At 34.1% G+C, this 18,964-nt stretch overlaps 2 protein-coding genes across 3 annotated transcripts; one reads left to right on the top strand and one right to left on the bottom strand.

Moving 5' to 3' along the window:
* Positions 1–363: 363 nt before the first annotated feature.
* On the top strand, positions 364–14,009 carry LOC124825121 (histone H3-lysine(4) N-trimethyltransferase ATX1-like). 2 transcript variants are annotated; one of them, XM_088112241.1, is made up of 25 exons: positions 364–1,319; positions 1,934–1,985; positions 2,078–2,152; positions 2,293–2,515; positions 3,070–3,193; positions 3,325–3,429; positions 3,930–4,135; positions 5,537–5,626; positions 5,800–5,897; positions 6,330–6,500; positions 6,926–7,069; positions 7,461–7,508; positions 7,630–7,741; positions 7,821–7,886; positions 7,967–8,028; positions 8,211–8,267; positions 8,951–9,019; positions 9,102–9,297; positions 10,580–10,864; positions 11,028–11,089; positions 11,175–11,252; positions 11,591–11,686; positions 12,766–12,869; positions 13,006–13,148; positions 13,498–13,568. In XM_088112241.1, exons 1-24 carry the CDS (start codon positions 721–723, stop codon positions 13,145–13,147), a joined length of 3,264 nt encoding a protein of 1,087 aa, XP_087968367.1. In that variant the 5' UTR covers positions 364–720; the 3' UTR covers position 13,148; positions 13,498–13,568. The 2 variants fall into 2 exon arrangements, with proteins under 2 accessions (XP_087968367.1, XP_047153620.1); XM_047297664.2 differs by lacking the exon at positions 13,498–13,568 and adding an exon at positions 13,646–14,009 and having other exon boundaries at positions 365–1,319.
* A 2,080-nt stretch (positions 14,010–16,089) lies between these two features.
* Positions 16,090–18,508, bottom strand: LOC124825124 (dirigent protein 9-like). Its single transcript, XM_047297665.2, has 2 exons — positions 17,633–18,508; positions 16,090–17,158 (listed from the first exon to the last, which is right to left on the bottom strand). Exons 1-2 carry the CDS (start codon positions 17,993–17,995, stop codon positions 16,226–16,228), a joined length of 1,296 nt encoding a protein of 431 aa, XP_047153621.1. The 5' UTR covers positions 17,996–18,508; the 3' UTR covers positions 16,090–16,225.
* Between the last annotated feature and the right edge of the window lie 456 nt (positions 18,509–18,964).

The following is an 18,964-nucleotide window of genomic DNA, read 5'->3' as shown; positions in this document are numbered from 1 at the left end:
TTTTTTAATTAATGTATATACTAATTAGTTTTATTTAAATATAAGAACATAATTACTGACAAGCGTCTGTTTTGGGTCCCCGTACGAGATGAGAAAAAATAATTAGGGAGAAAAAAAAATTCCACTAAAATGGTAAAAGTTCCATGACACATATTAATCATCAATAATATCCTAAAACAAAGAAGTCCCTTTATTTAAGAAAATAATTTTTTACCAAATAAACTATTTTTTATTTATATATTTTTGGTTAAATATAATTTTAATTTTTAAATGAAAATGTAAATTAGTTTATTTTTTAAATTTTGGATCAATTTAATTTAACACAATAAAAAAATATTGAGGAAAGAATTGAATTCACACAAACCGAGGAGAGAAGAAGAAGACTTGCTGGTGGAAACGATGGCGAAGACAGTGTGTAGGAGATTTCAGATATAATCTTGCAGTGATTATTATTTGATAATAGATTCCTTTTCTTTAACCTTTTATTGTTGTTGTGTGCGGAAAGAGCTGTGTCTCTCTCTCAATCTCACTCTGACGAGAGAGAGAGTGTGAGGAGTGAGTGTGTGTTTCGACACGGCGGGAAACAGAATAATTTGGGCAATAACCCTCTCCCTCCAAATCAAACACACACAACACACCACTTTCTAATTCTCTCTCTTTTCTCATTCTATCGCCAAAACCCTAGCCAAGCTCCTTGTTTCCATTTCCATATCCTTCCACATGGCAGCGGCGTTCCAGGAAGGAGGAGGTGCCGACGACGATGCCACCATCGACGTCCACACAACGCGTGGCACGCCCATCCGCTACCTTCCCCTCGACCACCTCTACTCTGCCACGTCGCCCTGCCGCGTCACGGCCAGCGGCTCCTCCAACGTCATGTCCAAGAAGGTCAAGGCTCGAAAACTCACCACTCTCGCCGCGCATCATCATTTCACAAACCACGACCACAAGAAAACCATGTCGTCCTCATCCTCCTCCTCCCACCCTCCTTCTTCCAAGCCTCCCTTGCTCTTCGTCTACTCGCGCCGCCGCAAGAGGCATTCCCCTTCCACGGCGCTGTGCAAAACCGAGGGCAAGGTGAATGCGGACGAGAATGAGGATGAGACAAGATTGTTGAAGAAGAGGAAAATTGGGAGCACTGAGTTGGAGAGGCTGGGTGTGGATTTGAACACTGCGATTGGGGATGCTGACGGACCTCGATTGAGGGAATGCCGAAACCAATTTGGGAATTCTGGTGCTGCTGGGAATGTTAAGTGTGGTTCCTTGGAGAATTTGCCGAAAATTTCGCCCGATTCTCGCCCTGTGAAAAAATGGGTCGGGTAATTTACTTCTTCTTACTCTCTGTTGGGTGCATTGCGAGATAAAATGTTGTTCTTGTGGAAATTGGGTGTTCTTGGATCTGCTCTGGAGTTTTTTGGGTTTTAAGTAAAAATAAAGTATTGCTGTTTGGACTTAAGAAATACAATCTCGGTGGATTTGAGCTTTTGCTTGAATTTCAGCTTCTGGTGTTGTTGTTGGGAGTGGAAATATTAATTGAGTAAATGTTCCTCGGGGGTCTGCTTAGGAATTCTGTTAGTTGAGATGGTATTTCTGGTTTAGACCTTGGTCCAAATAGATGTTCCGGGAATTTGAGCTTTTACTTGAGTTTCTGTTTCGTGTTTTGTTGTGAGTAGGAAAATCTTAATCGTTAGATCTCGCTTGCGGGAAAGAAACATTCTGGTTTTTTTTTTTTTTGCTTTATTATTTATTTTCAAATGCAGTGCTTGTTTGTACGGAAGGAATTAGAGTTTCATAAGGTTGTGATTTAGTTAGTATGCAGGGGGAAGTGGAATGCTTAGTTCTGTGGTGGATAGGTTGTGATGTTTTTGTTTTTGTGGGTTTGTGATTATGGTAGAAGGAAGCTTTACATGATTGTTAATTGCGTTTGCTGCAGGTTGAGTTTTGATAATGCTGATCCCGAGGTGTTTGTTGGATTAAGATGCAAGGTTATGTTTTGTAACCTTTACATTGCATGTTCATTCCATTGAGTTTTTTCATGTAATTACGGTTTTTTGATGTTGTACCTTGTTTTCTGCAGGTTTTTTGGCCCATGGATTTGAAAGCGTACACTGGCTATGTCAGAGGTTATGACAAGGAAACTAAGATACATCATGTATGGCCCTTAATTATCTAAATTATTACTTGAATGATATGGATAGCTTTGAGTGAAAAATTTGGTGCATCTTTGATCTATGTATTTGACATCATTGGAGTTGTTTGAAATTTCATCCTTTCATTAATAATTATGTGCAGGTCAAGTATGATGATGGAGACGAGGAAAATTTGATTCTTTCAAATGAAAATATTAGATTCCATGTTTCCCGTGATGAGGTGAAACATTTAAAATTGAATCTTGCCAAAGTTCGTGACAACAATGTCTCTGATTATGATGTTGAAGAGATGCTTGCAATGGCTGCAAGTTTGGATGATTGTCAAGACTTTGAGCCTGGGGATATCATATGGGCTAAGCTAACAGGTCTGTGCTCAATCTTGTTTTGTTCTGTTTGCATGGCTTTGTGTGGAAAATTTTATTTAAATTGACGTCCTATCTTTTAGAATTTTAGTGCATCACTTTAAATAATTATTATTGTTGCTGCGTTGATTTGGTATTTGTACTTCTTAAATGTGATATGGTAAATCATTAATTTGTATCTGGTATCATACTGAAGTAGATAGGTATTCAATCTATCCCATGGTTCTCTGATTCAAGCAGTAAAATTGAGCTTAATATGGTAAATTATTAACTTGTTTCTGGCATCATACTGAAGGAGGCTGATATGCTGTCTATCCTCCTCCACGTTAAAACAAAGCTCACATTAAAACAAAACTCACGTTATAGAAGAAAGCAGAATATAAGAAATTTTAATCTTATCAGTGTTTTACATCCTTCTTCTAAACACTATTTTCAAGAGATCAAACTATGTCTACTTCAATTTACCATATTTCTTTATTATTGGCATTTCTAGTCACTATTAGGTCTTGTTAATTTATTAACATATATGCTTGTGTCTTTTTATTATTTTGTTGCAGGCCATGCAATGTGGCCGGCTGTTGTTTTGGAGGAATCACTTGCTAGCAACTGTAAAGGTTTAAAGACGAGTTTGGGAGGAAGATCAGTTCCTGTCCAATTTTTTGGCACCCATGACTTTGCAAGGTTTGATATTCTGTGAAAATTAAGGATAATATGGTTTTCAATGTTTACTGGGAGACTTTTATTTCTATACTGTGTGATTTTTCCTCCTTTTAAGATGTGTATCTCTGTTGTATATTCTTCCTGTTCTCTAGGGTTAGACTGCAACAGGTGAAATCATTTCTCAGTGGACTTCTTACCGATCTACACTCAAAATGCAAGAAACATAGTTTTATTGAAGGTTTAGAAGAGGCAAAAAGGTAATGTTAATCTTGCCTTTTCTTTTTTCTTTATCTGTTATCATATTTATTAAATAGAACATCAAAAGTTGTGAACCATAAAATGATTTTCCCTTTTTATTAGGCAAAATTAATGTTTTGCTGTTTCAGCTTATTATAATTTATCTAATGTGATTGAGTGTTTACTATATTTGCATTGAGGAATATGAAGATTTCATATTAAACTGATGAAGCAAGTTTGATAAACTTATTTTTTTTTTTGAAATCACCTTACAATGATTTGAAGTTTTCAGTTTTTTTTTTCTTGATATGCGATCTTAAATTCCTTGAAGTTCACTATATTATGTGTGTTCTTTAGTTGGTGAATAAGGAATTGTGCTCATACATAATTTGCTAATTAAAATTGACGAGCTAAGCCTTTATTCTGCGTAATGTATTTTCTAATCTCTCTAGGCATTGGTACTTGAAGTTGAACATGGTTGCTCAAATTTGTTGGTTTTGCAATTATTTTTCTCAAACAGATATTTAAGTGAACAGAAGCTTCCTTTGGAAATGCTAGAGTTGCAGAAAAGATGTGCAGCAGATAATTGTAACAATGTAAGTAGAGAGGAAGGAGGATGTACAGATTCAGGCGATGATTGTTTACAAGGCGAGAGGACTTTATTGGCTAAGGAAACTGTTGAAAATTTTCCTTACGAATTAGGGGACCTCCAAATTCTAAGCCTTGGTAACTTTTCTTGATTACCATTGTTTAAATATTTATATTTTCCCAAGAGTTTCTCCATGTCAAACGCTTTTTACCTGATTGAATCCTTATTTTATTAATCGTGCAATATAGTCATGTTTCCAATTTTCCTTAGTGATTTCCAAGACAACCATAAAAAACACAACCTTTTACTGTTTGCTCTCTTCAACTCGGTAATCTTCCTTTCATAGGATAAACTATTGATTTGGAAGTACTTCCTTGGATACATAAATAGCTTGGTTATTTTAGTTAGTACTGGATAGAAAAAAAATGATTACGAGGACTTGACTTTTTTTCTTTACATATTAGATAGAAGAGGCAACATTTCAAGAATGCTGTGATTCTTGTCGTTATCATTTTGCATGTATAAAGTAACTAGTTGCTTGAAACAGCTATGATCTGAATGCAAATAGTAAATAAAGTCCTAATTCTTTTTTCATAACTTGTTTTGGGTATAGACACACTTAGATTCAAATATTATACTCCAATCAAATACACTACCCAAAACTCTTCACTGTATAATGAAAAACAACCTGATAGTATGTCAAAACTTGCAGAGGACCCTCTGCTAAAAGTGCTAACACAGATACGAGGAGACTCTTGAACCAGCTGCAAGGCTTTTTTTTTTTCAAAAAGGTTAAGATCAATTAGTTGCTTATAAACAAAAATATTATTTTAATGTGAGTTCCACATACGAGTTGCTTATAAAGTGTTGAGAGTTTCTTACGTAAGCAACTTTCTTCTATTTCTAAGCAACTGTTTTAAATTTAAGCAATTCGTGTATAGAACCCACACTAAAATAAAATGCTTTTATTCGTGAGGAACTATTGTAAGCAGCTTCCATTGGAGATATGCTCTAAGTACCCTTTTCCAAACAAAAGGCTTGATCTTTGAGAACTCTTTTGTACCTGGATATAATTTGATTAGTTGATATGCATCATTGAGACAATTTTAATCTAACAATCAATCTTGTGATGCCATGTATTTAAAATCTTTTCATTTGTTTTCGATAGTGAGATGTTTTAGCTACTCCAATTGTGTGGCATCTTCTTGCTTATTGGCAGTGTCCAGACTTTTATGCTGACATTGGATCAAATTTATATTCTTTAATATTGTTATATTCTTTAATATTGTTATATTCAAGGGTGAACAAGTTGTACTGTTCAGTGTGCTGAACAAAATTTACCTTGGTCTCTAATAATGCAATGACTGAAAGATGATCTCTGGATTTACTGCATGCATATTTTTTAATTTTATATAGGCAAAGAGGGTGCCTTCTCTTTTGTGCTCTTCCCTTTTACTTCTAGATTATTGGCATTTTTGCAGTTGCCGAATGGTCAGTGCAACCAAAGGGATGTTAAGAACTTCTTTGTTTTTATTCAGGAAAAATAGTTGAAGATTCTGCATTCAGAGATGGAAGGTTTATCTGGCCAGAAGGGTACACAGCAGTGAGGAAGTTTGCTTCAGTTACTGGTGAAACATTTATTATTGCTGTTGTTTGGGATGTTGAATTGTCATATTCTTTTGGTTGTTATTTTAAAAGTTCAGTCAAACATGTCATATTCTTCATATTTAGTATCTTAATTCTTGTAGTTCTGATTTTATAGTTTTTTTACCTTCCATGATCTGCTTTTTTTGTTGTTTAGGCCCAGAAGTTTTTGCTTCTTATAAGATGGAGGTGTTGAGAGATCCAGAGTCCAAAGTTCGTCCTCTATTTAGAGTGACAGTTGATGGCGGCGAGCAGGTTGGTTTTTAGTATAAGAGTTGATTTGTTTTTGCTTTATAAGAGATTATTTTCTAGTGTAGACATTTGTTTCTCTGATAGTTTGATTGTAAATCATGTAATGTTTATAATTCTATATTAATTTTATGGGGTATATATCCCCTTTAAATATATTGATTTCACCATCTCTGACATACGCCGGCCCTTTTCCTTTTAAAATTTTTGTTATTTTTTGTTTCTGATGACAGAAATTAAGATCTATGGTGGCATGCTGTTTGCCTGCTTAATAGCAGGATTTATATGTTTATTTGTTAGTTGTTAAATTACTTAACAAACTTCCCCTACTTGTTGACCTAGTTTCTCCTTGTCTTGCAAAAGATACTAAGATACTATATGATGATTTCTAATGCCAATGTCTTGTGTTAATCATGTTATGATGAATGCTTTCTCCAGTTCAACGGTAATACTCCATCTGTTTGTTGGAACGAGATATTCAAAAAGATGAAAGAAATGGAAAAGAATGCTTCTGAAGGCAGTCTTGCTGAAGGTGGGGTAGAAAGGGGCTACGCATCTGGGTCTGATATGTTTGGTTTCTCCAATCCTAAGGTGCTTAAACTTATACAGGTATGTTCTTTAATTATAAGTTAGTTCTTTTATTTTTGATCTGGAGCCTAAAGTCAATAATTTGGAAACTAATAGAATTATCCTGAAAATATTATAATTTATTGCACGTAAGACATAGTAAGCTGTAAAGTGTTTTGTTTTTGATATAGCTGAACGGTGTTATCAATTCATATAGTAGGATAGAACATGGTTGTTGCTGTACCAAGTTGTCACTTTTGCATGCATTGAACGATTTAGTCATGTGCTTCTCTTCTCTCTAAGGTTCTTTTTTATTGGCTGCATATGATTATTGCTTAGTTTCATCTTTCTCATTATACTATATTCAAGTTCTTGAGCCAACCAAGCGTTTTTGCTGGAGTACATATACTTTTCAAGTTGTGTACCTGATGCTTTCTTTTCACTGAAAGAAGTGTTGTTATTTTCAGGGATTGTCTAAATCCAAAATCTCTTCAAGGAATTCATCTGGCAAGTTAGGTTCCCAAAGACATAATAACTTGCCTCTTGGTTATAGACAAGTTCATATTAACTGGTTTGACCTCGATAAGTGCAACGTATGCCACATGGATGAGGTAGAGTTTCATTTTTCTTTTCAATTCTCTAGAGCTCCTGCCTGTTGTTTTAGACACTTGAATGCTCTTTTAGTTGCAATTTTTGTCTCTTGTTTCTCCCTTCTCCTGTGGTTTTAATCCATTCTAAGGAAATAGAAATGTTATTCCCTTGCAATGTGTGCCACATGGACGAGGTAGGGTTTTTGTTTTCCTCTTCTTCGATCCTTTAGAGCTCCTGCTTGTGTTTTTTATGATTGCATGCTCTTTTGTTCAATTTGTATTTCTCCTTTCTCCAAGATATAAATTCATTCTGACAAAGTAGAAATGTTATGACCTATGCTGTTTGTTTGCGTATAATTTTACCTCTTTACCTCATGTTTTGCTTGCTAAATGGGAGTTATTTATCTTGTAGGAGTACGAGAACAACCTGTTTCTGCAGTGTGACAAATGCAGAATGATGGTATGGCTCTGTAACTTTTTTATTCAAGGCCCTTCATTGTGGTACCGCTGTATGTATCATTAGAACTGTACTACTCCATCCATTTATTGTTTTTGAACCAAAAGTTATGATGTTCATTTAGGTCCATGCTAGATGTTATGGAGAACTAGAACCTGTTAATGGGGTGCTATGGTTATGCAACTTATGTCGTTCAGGAGCTCCGCCTCCACCTTGCTGCTTATGTCCACTCATAGGTATGCTGGAATCTTTTAATATATCACTGAATTATAAGTAGAACTGTATGTCTTTGGCATCTAATGGAGTTTGTTCTAGGTGGTGCAATGAAGCCTACTACAGATGGCCGGTGGGCTCATTTGGCTTGTGCCATGTGGATACCTGGTTTGTTTGTGTATGAATTTATTTACTCTTTTTTACTCCTTAATTTGGATATGATTTCTAAGTGTTGACATTTTTACCAGAAACTTGTTTAGCTGATGTCAAGAGAATGGAGCCTATTGATGGTTTGAGTAGAATCAGTAAGGTAGGTTTTCATTTCTAACTATTCTATTTTCTTTTGTTTAGCTTTTGTCTTGAAGTTTTTGGCTACAAACATCTTAGTTTTTCTTTTTTACCAAATTGCTCGTGTCAATGATTTTATCATTGAGTGTTATAACTACAAACTGCATTTCTATTTGCTTTCCTTTTAATTCTGTATCTGAACAGGACCGCTGGAAGTTGCTATGCAGCATATGTGGTGTATCTTATGGTGCCTGCATCCAAGTAAGTCGTCTAATTTTTAAATTAAAGAGTAGCTTAAGCTAGAATTTTCTTGGTCAATAGGTAGGATACTCTTGATAGCAAGATTAACAAATCTGTTTCCAATCCACATCAAATGATCAACTAGCACCCTTATACCTAAAGTGACAATGCACCCTTATTATACCTAAAGTGACAATAAAAGCATGTATGAGTTTCAGTGTTAATTTTTGAAATTGTGTTGGGGAGTGTAATAGGTTTGAGGTCTAGTAGCTACTCCGAATATATAAAATGACTACAGTGAGCCAATTTATAAGTGAGAATTGCAAACCTCACCTTAACATGTCCGGCTTATAAGTCAACTTCTTAACACACATCAAATGATCAATCAACACCCTTAAGTGACAATAAAAGCATGTATGAATTTCAGTGTTAATTTTTGAAATTATTGTTTTGGGGAGTATAATAGGTTTGAGCTCTAGTAGCTACTACTACAAATATATAAAAATGGCCAAGATTACAAGTACAATTATTCTTGAACATCAATTATAGGGGTCAATATTAGCTTGTCTTACTCTCACTTGATGCCACTCTACGTGTCTTTATGCATGTATGTTCAGCTTCTTAACTAGCATTTGTTACAGTAAGAGATTTCTGTTTTGTTTTTTAAATTTTGATTGCATTTTTTTCCAATATTAATTCTGCAGTGTTCAAATAGTTCTTGTCGAGTAGCATATCACCCACTCTGTGCACGTGCTGCTGGTCTCTGTGTTGAGGTATTTATCTCCCAACTTAACACATTTATTATTCAAAAATATGTCATTGCCCATTTATTTATTTTTACTCTTTTATTTATAGCTTGAAAATGAGGATAGGCTCTATCTGCTTTCTGTTGACGATGATGAAGATCAGTGCATACGCTTACTCTCTTTCTGCAAGAAACATAGGCAACCGTCCAATGAACATTCTGTTGCTGATGATCGTATAGTTCGAGTATCTGGTCTATGTTCAGACTATGAACCACCGCCCAATCCATCTGGTTGTGCTCGAAGTGGTATGACTTTTGACACTTGTTTTACTAAAACAAATTATCTCTTTCATATTATTTGCTAGCTTAACCTCTAGCAAGCAAGAGAAAAAAAAATAGAAATTATGTTTAGTGATCTTTAATTAATTAGCTGTTGCCTTGTTGCCTTGTTACTTTGTTTATTTTATACAAATACTTGTTCATGATTATCATTTTGGAGTATACAATCTTTAGCTAAGTTCCACTTATTTTTCCATTTTAACTTAAACTGTGGTGATTAGCATATCACATACTTGGATTCATACTGGACTATTGGCAGGCATACTCAAATCACGTTGCTTGAAATTGGTTTTCTTTTGATTTAATTGGGTCTACAATTGACTGTTTGTTAAACAGTTTTTGGATCCATCTGGAAAGGGAAATAGTTGTGTGCTAGGGCAGCGTGGCAGAGTAGCCAAGCTGATGTGTAAAATGCCCTAGGGCAGTGTAATTTTTAAAGATCAATTCCAAGTCACCCATTTATTGAGTTTGGCAAAATCAGCTGATGAATACATGCAATCTCAAAACCAATCATTTCTCAATTTATAGAACGGGTTGTTTTTGCTACTGTACAAGTAAATACTATTGCATCTCTTGCTAAAGTTCTTAGTTGTCGAGCTTGTTATACTCTGTTTTTGGGTTGGTTTAGATTTGAATTATATCTTTTGGTTAAGGATGTTTTTGCATTAATTATTCTGATGCTTGGCTAGAGGCCAAGAAGATACTTATATAAGGTTAACGTAATTGCATTGTTTCCATTGCACCCAAATGATTCCATATCATTTAAGAATTGAGGCTAAGGGTGATTTTGTAAATATTCTTCTTTTAAGCACAAAGTTTGTGAGGTTCAAAACTAATGTCATAGTGGATAATACCTTGGATGCAATAATCTCAACAATGCTAGTGGATTAGAGTTTGGAACATTGACCCTAAGAGAAGGGCCTAAGTTACACACAGGCTGAAAGACCCTCTAGCCCATTATTTTTGATTTGGAGGATGTGCTTATGATATGTCAAAACAATTTCACATCTCCTAAGAATCAGGATTAAGTATAGTTTCAAAATGCTCGCCACCTGTAATCTATCTAGTCATCTTTTTGGTACAAAAATGTGTTTGAGCCACTGAAAACATCAAAGTGATAATGTCTTGGATTGGCTTATGGGTATGCATAATGAGTCACCTTTTCCACTTGATGGGTATCACGTTTTAGCTCTGTTACAATATTTTAAAGATAATTTTATTAAATAATGTTTGTCTTTATTCTTGGCAGAACCATATGATTACTTTGGCAGGAGAGGTCGAAAGGAACCTGAAGCACTTGCAGCTGCATCATTGAAACGGTTGTTCGTGGAGAATCAGCCTTACTTAGTAGGTGGATACTGCCAGCATGGATCATTAAATGACCCAGAGCCTTCTGGCAGAGGAGTCTGCTCCAAATTTTTTTGTAGCCAACAAAGGCTAAGAACATCTCTGATGGACACATCTAACAACATACTTTCTATCTCTGAAAAATATGAGTACATGAGGGAAACCTTTCGGAAGCGGCTTGCATTTGGTAGGAATAGTTCTGTCAATATATATATTTTTGAAAATAGTCGGGGAAAGGGGAATTGTCTACTCTTTTGCATAGTTCACTATATCTTATCAGGGTTGTGGTTTGAGATTTAACTATGGAGTGACCCTGACTTACATTAAATTGAATGTTTGATTTTTTCAAGGGAAATCAAGAATTCATGGATTTGGCATCTTTGCAAAGCATCCACATAAAGGTGGAGACATGGTAAGGGGAATATTTTCCATTTGCATTATCTATTGTTATAGCATTTATACATTTAAGGGTTTACATCTTGACTTTATTTATTCAGGTGATTGAATACACTGGTGAACTTGTTAGACCACCAATAGCTGACCGGAGAGAACACTTTATATACAATTCATTGGTCGTAAGTATTCTGAATTATCGAATGAGCTTGTATGGCAGGGAACACAATTTTAGTACATCAATTTCAAGCACTTTATATGCAAAATATTAATAGCTTATATTAATATTAATTTCAAGCTAATAAAGCTTCTGATGAAAGGGAACATAATTCTGATAGCTCTAAAATCTTCAACTAAAATAGACAGTGGATCTTAGAACTTTTGATTGTCAACATGAGCAAGAATGTTTCAACTATGGCACCTTCTGCTACAAACAATATAGTATCAGTCTGCACCTTCTGGATTGTTATGTAGGTTCTTATAAAGGATGTAGTAAGCCGTGCTTCTTTCCCTTATGCAGGGTGCTGGAACATATATGTTTCGGATTGACGATGAACGAGTCATTGATGCTACTAGAGCAGGAAGCATTGCTCATTTAATAAACCATTCTTGTGCAGTATGTTCTTTCTAATTTAATATGATATTTTTCATGATTTCATGTGTTGCTTGTTAATCATTGCCATTCTAATACGCGTTCTTATTTTGATGTATGAAATTCGCTTAATGTACCCTTTTTATCTTACTATTTGATGACTGGAGCCTGCAGGAGTTTCTAATTTTTAGTATGGGGTTTGTATGCTTGAGATACTTAAGATATGCGTATTTTTTGACATATTTGTAGCATTGTTAAATGACTTTTGATAATGTGGTTTGCATTGATTGTGGAACAGTTTGATAAGATCTTCAAAGGCTTTAACCTACATAGTTTCTCTTTTACATGAAAGTATATTGTTGCTTTGGTTAATACTGGTATATGCTAGTTTACAACCACCGTTCTACTGTTGGCCATAGTAGTTAATTGTGTGTTATAAAACCGTATTCTCAGTTTTCATGCCACCAAATGGTGTTATTTGGTGCTGTTTTGTGGGGACAATATTGGCATCTTGTCTCCATTTCTGGAACCTACTCCAAACTTGCTTGCATTGACCATTCAGCAAGAAACTGCAGCCCAACTCACTGATGAGGATCCAATTTTCTCTCTCTAGATTTCTGACACCAGACATTACTTTCCAGCTATTCCCTCTCAAGATTTCATTGTTGTGGTTGACCCCTGACTTTTACAATGTTTTTTTACCCTCTGTTCTTTATCCTCTCAGTATGAGAATGTTTGTTTTTGGTTCTGTGCTCTCCTGTTTTTCTGAGCTCCACCCTTTATTTTTTTTTATTCTAATTGGGTATGATCTTCGCAAGCATCAGATTTAATGGCTTCATCCATCCTTTATGAATATCTTTACTTTTATGTTTTTTTCTCAGCATATATACACGTGTAGTGCAACTGATGTAATGTGTACTTTGACTTAAAAATACCAGTGATCTTGCTACCTGATGTATAGCTGCTTTGCGCCACTATATGGAATTGACTACTATGCTGTTGACATTAGTTTGGAAATACTGCGTTTCAACTTGCTTATTTACTGAAGAAGTCATGCAGCTTTATTTTAATTGCTTACCTGTATAAATTTTGTTTGTATGCAGCCAAATTGCTATTCAAGAGTAATAAGTGTTAATGGCGACGAGCATATTATAATATTTGCAAAGAGGGACATAAAACAGTGGGAAGAGCTTACATATGATTATAGGTTTCCCTCTTCTCTAACTGAGTACTTTTTCGGCACACAAAAAAATAATACAAAACTTGTTCTTTTGTTGGGATTAGTTGTGGGTACCACTACATTTGGCAAATATTGTGCTGACTTTCTTTTATTCATTTGACAGATTTTTCTCAATTGATGAACGGCTTGCTTGTTATTGTGGCTTCCCAAAGTGCCGAGGTATAGTAAACGATACGGAAGCAGAAGAGCGAGCTGCTACCCTTTATGCACCACGAAGGGAATTGATAGATTGGAGAGGAGAATGAGGTATGATAGTGATATTTCTTGTCTTTGAAGTTGTCAATATTGAATTTCAAAGTTAATAGCTGTAATTTATCTGGTTGGTAGTTCCGCGTGACTCTTGTAACCCTCTGATGATTCTACAACGACCATTTAGCAGTTTTTTTACTTATCATTTTTATTTTTGGTTTATCTTTTTACGTTTTTAAATTCGCTCTTCTCGTTATCAGTTTGTTTTTTTATTTATTTAATTCACTTCTCTCTTATAATCATTTTAAACTCTCACCGATCTTTCTTGTGTTTTTGTCTCTACTATTTTTGTTTTTCCTTTTCTTTATCCTAGTTTAGGTCTGAATTATTTTTTTTTCTCTGGCAGAGGTTTCTCTGCATTAGAACATTTCATTTTTGTTTCAACCTCACATTTCATTGAATCTGGTAATTAGATCTGTTTTATTTTTGAATTAACTATTTGCTACTTTTGCTATTTATTTTTCTCCTTTATTGATTTTATTTTATTTTTGCAGATTTTTAACTCTTATATTATGTAAGTTCCTTCTGAAGATGAATTGTTTGTCCAACCTCTGTCATGGATTCTACCATTTCCTTGAAAGGACAGTGTTGTACATAGCACATCTGATTTTTCCCATTGTTTCATCATAACCCCGACTGAGCCCACTGAGGGGAGGTTTCCATTGGAGTTCTGGTTATAATGATTGGAAAGATGTACCAGACTTTTTACAAATGTTTCATTTGAAATTCATTGCCACAATTACGGCTGTTTAACTTCAACCAACTTGCTGAGATATTGTAACTTGTCATTGGATAGGTACAGTTGTAATTACATCAAACCTTCATAAAAATGAAAAGAAATTGAGATTTCAAATGGAAGTACTTGCTGAATGTGTCGTTGCCTCGGGAATTTAGGTATGACAAAATCTGTATATATAATTAGTTTGAGTAGTCATCATAGAAATTAGTATTATGCAACTAAATACAAAATCAAAATTTGTATTTATACGAAGCTCAATACATAATTAGGCAATAAACTGGGATTAAATAATACTGAAGTGCTTAATATATGTTGTTTATTTACTATTTTTGTCTGTTTTGAGATTAAAGAATTATATTAAACCTTTTTAGTCTTAAAAGTAGAATAATGGTTCATATTAGAAATTTCTGAAGTTGGAATTTCTTGGTTGACCTTGAGTTTTATAAAATAAGCTGAATACATATACATTTTTGGCTTATACTACATGTATTCATGTGCTTTTAGAAATTGTTTATTATAAATGAGACCTGAACTTTAATTGGTGATTTTAGGTTATATACAAGGCTAATTCACTACTCGTCTTGATAATTCTTTTTTTATTTGGTAATGTTAAACTCAGTTTCTATTGATGCTGTGATGGCATTTTACACCATCTAGATTTGTTAATTGAAGAGTGGAAGATTGATTCAGTAGATCTTGTTCATTTGCACTTAGGTGCTTGAAAGTTCAAGATCGATTTATAAAAAAAAATGCTTCAAGAGAGGTATGTATTCCTGGAATTGATCTTGATTTGAGAAATTTTAAATTCTAAAGGAGTGGTGGTGACCATTTATGAATTCTTGTAGTCAATACTTTTTGGCAATTAAACTTCTTGTCAACTAACTGATTTAGTTGCGATATAAGTTGGAATTTGATTAAAATTCCTAGCATTTTTTTATTGTACTAGATATTTGTTATTTTCCTTGTGGTAATGTCTTCTATACCTATTATTTCTTGTCCCCTATGAGAGGAACTCTATCATATGTCTATCATAAACTTTTCCACAAATACTTACAAATAGTAAAATTAGAAGGAAAATAAAGTGAAATTTTATATAAACTTAAATTAACGTAATGCTTAAATATATAAAGTCTGTTTGCATAAACTTTTTTAAAGTACTTTTGAAAAAATAATAAAAAGAAAATATCATAATTAAAATAAATTTATGCATAAACTTAAGATTAGATATTGGATAAACTAATTATAGAAAATTTTACAAAATTAGTTTACTGACAGATCTATTTTATTTTATTTTTAGATTTTCTTCTAAAGAGTGTTTTTCGAGAAGTTTATTCAAACAAATTCAATTACTTACAGAGGTTTCCTATATTAAGTTTTATGCAAATTTTTATTTTTATCTTTACAGATATTTGTGGATAGATTTATTGAAATATTCCCACAACTATTGTTTAATATATGAAAATATTTTCAAATTTGTTATTTGTTTTAAGCACCTTATAATCTATAAGTAGTTCCAAGTCTTCATTGTTCATTATCTACTATGTACTGTTCTATGGTGTTGTTTGACATTTTTGCTATGACAAGGTGATAACGGGTTCCTAATTTTCATTGTACCTTTTTTTTATATCAGTCTCATGACAGCTATGTTTTCTCTCTTTTCTTTAGTGAGCCTTAAGTCAACACAAATTCACAAGTCCCTTTCCAAAGTTCAGTGAATATAAATTCAAGTTGATTACTAATATATCTCCTAATAAGAATTTCTGTCACAGAATGACTAACTTTTTATGCATTAGTCCTTTCACGAAAGACCCTTGTAGATGTATAAAGATTGACTTGATTATCACCACAAATAAGTTCAGTGTGCCAATTATTTCCAAACTAAAGTTTTCTCTAAGACTGATAATTTTGCATGCAACTGTTGTATGACATAGTATTTGGTTTTGGTGCTAAATCTTGTCACTCCGCACTATTTTGTACTTCATAATATTAAGTTCCCTATAATAGGAGAACAATAAACTTGAGGTGAACCTTCTACCTAATGATAATCTTGCTCAATTATCAACATCAGAAAAATAGATAATTTTTCCATTCACTGTATAAAAGTTAAAATAAACTTAAATGATGTATTAGTAAAGTAAGATGATGATAATTATTTACTATGAGGTGATAGTCTGACAAATGAGATACGGAGTGATGGTATAAGAAAAAAAGGGAGCAGAATGAGTTATATTTCAAACTTAAGCAAGCATTAAGGGAGACATTACCAATTTGATCAAAGCATACACAAAGTCAAACTTAACTGCAAATATGAAAGCAATTCAATTGCAGATAATTTCTACTCAGTGAGATAGACATTGAAATGCAAGATGGTGTCCACCCCATCGGTGGTGTGCTGGTCTTCCTTCAGAAGGGTCTCAAGTGAAGCATAACCTTTTGCATTCTCATATTTCCCAGTTCCACTAATCACTGCTATCTCAGATTCTGTTGAAGCTGTCCTATGAATCCCGAAGAGACTTATACTATCCTCTAATCCTTCGTGATGTTGATCGTGTTCGCCACCATGCACCAAAATGGTCAGCAAAATGGTCTGGCTAGTGCCATCCAATGAACTTGCCAAGTAGAATCCTTGTGCCCTTCCAATCACAGCAGAATCTAGCTCATGCCCTTCTGTTAACTGATCATCAATCACTGTCACCGATCCGAACATGAGCTTCTGAATGGTGAACCCTGCAGGGAGGTTACCTGCCGAGACAAATGGCTGGTTGCCGCTTCCAGTGACTGTGTTGCTGGTGCCACTGTTCTTAAACACAGTGGAGGATTGTGCACCACTGAGGCCAACAAGGTTTGGAAGGTTGTTATTGGTGATGATGCCATTGAGCTTGGGGTTGACCAAGGGGATTCCTCCAGTGATTGGGAAGAGGTTGTTGTTGAGTTTGGAGAATGGTAGGCCAGTGACATCAGTGTTTGCTACAATTCCTGCCACCACTCTTGCTGATGGATGTGACCCCCCAAGGATGTCATGCATGAAGAAAGAGAACGATGCCTCTTTTGCCACAGGATTTGGTGTCACAGGTGTTGCATTAGGGATAGCTGGCACCACTTCTGGAGTAGGAATTGCCACTGGAGGAATGTCCTCTGCTGGAGCTTCTGTTTCCGGAACTGGGGGGTCTGCATTGTCATCTTCATCTCCGGAATCTTCCGTAGCAACAGGACTGATGGTGGTGGCTGCAGGTGTTTGGCCACTTGGCAAAGTGGTGGCAGGTCCTACCTGTTATGATGAGTGAATACCATTAATACATTAGATATGAAGAAACCATTATACTTAAATATACAGAAGATACTTTTGAAATATTTACCTATGAAAAAAAATTGATAAAACAAAATAAATAAAAAATTATAATTTCTTAAATCTAAATTAAAAACATACTTTTTGGATATTAGTAAAAATCAATTAGAAACTATACATATGATTATCATATTCATAAATGGCTATCTATAATAATTCAATCTCATACCTTTGTTTAAATCATCTATAAAGATTTTTTTTTCTTTATCATTAAAGGACAATGCCTCCACATTTCTTTTTTTATTCTTATTCATGCTTCTTTAGAGAGATGTAAACTAAATTTAAATTTTATAACATTTTTTAAAATATCTATATCAATTATACAGAAGTACCAGTTTTGAATTAATATCACATTCACTAGTGAAATAAATAAAAGTATTTAGCTTCATTGCCTACCAGTGGTGTGGTTGTGGCTGCAGGTGTTTGGTTAATCGGCAAAGTGGTGGCAGGACCTGCCTGTGGTGAAGTGGTGACTGGACCTGTTATGAAGGAAGGATTGACAGTTCCAGATGCTGCTAAGTTACCTATGGCTTGGGGTTGGGGTTCTACTTCATCTAGGATCCTTGCAGAGTTGGCAATAAGAAAGGTTGTGGTTAGAAACAAAAGACAGAGGGTGCTCTGCCAAGTGTTACCATTGTGTTCAACATTGGCCATTTTTCTCTCAAAAAACTTGTACTGGTGGGGGATCTGTTTCACTATGATTTGAGAGGAAGATTTGTTATTGATGAAAATGATTCGAGGTGTTATATATACACACATGTACAAGAAGAGGGTATGTATTTAATCTTAAAGTGGAACAGATAGAATATAATGTGGAAAGAAAAAACTATTATGGAGTGGTTGAATATTGCTCTGTAATGGGATGTTTTAGTTAAAACAACTCCTCATCAATTAGTATAGGTATATGTTGCTAACAAAACTACATGACTAAAATGATGATAGTTTAAAGTTACATATACAAAATTTATATTTGGAGGGATGACAACCTTGCGTCTATTTTTAATGATCAAGATTTCAGTATCTGTTTTTGTTTTGAAACATACCATTAGGACGGGATATATCATTATATTCAACTTTGATTCATGAATTGAGAAAATTGATATTGATTAATGCAGTTTTCGTCTGTAAAAAAAAAAAAAAAGTGGGAAGGAACACAAGGAATATTGCAAGTCAACAAGTATTCCTCTGAAATAAAAAGAAAAGTTGTAAAAGAAAATGTAATTTGATTTTTTAATAAGATATATAGTTGATTTCTATGTTTTATTTGTTATGATCATCATTAACTCTATTATAATATAATAATACCTTATTAATATATTACAATAATATATATAATAGACGAGAATATATAAAATACTTATAATGTTATAATTATGTAAAGTAAAATAAGATAATTATTACTAAAAATATATTAGAGTAAATTTTATACTATTTTGTTTGGTTTATGTATGATCTATTAAATATAAAATAAAAAAAATGTTTTGTAATGTGTTAATTGTTTTCCTTGTGTTATATTGTATGTATATCAAAGATATCTTAAAGTTGATACTAAAATTGATTTTAAATTGGTCTTACAGTACAGAAATTTTGTATATATAGATTAAGAACAAATATGCTTCATTGCAATCCCTACCAAAGGTGTGATAAGGGGATCTATGTCTGTGCCAGCAATTCCGTAATTTTTCTTTAGCACCAAAGAAGCAATTGCCAGTGTTGCCTAGTTTTCAC

This window comes from Vigna umbellata, chromosome 4 (assembly GCF_029865625.1).
Source record: "Vigna umbellata cultivar VRB3 chromosome 4, Vumbellata_1.0, whole genome shotgun sequence".
Lineage (NCBI taxonomy): Eukaryota > Viridiplantae > Streptophyta > Magnoliopsida > Fabales > Fabaceae > Vigna > Vigna umbellata.
The sequence above is the reverse complement of the archived record's forward strand: the minus strand, read 5'-3'. Positions and strand labels throughout refer to the sequence as shown.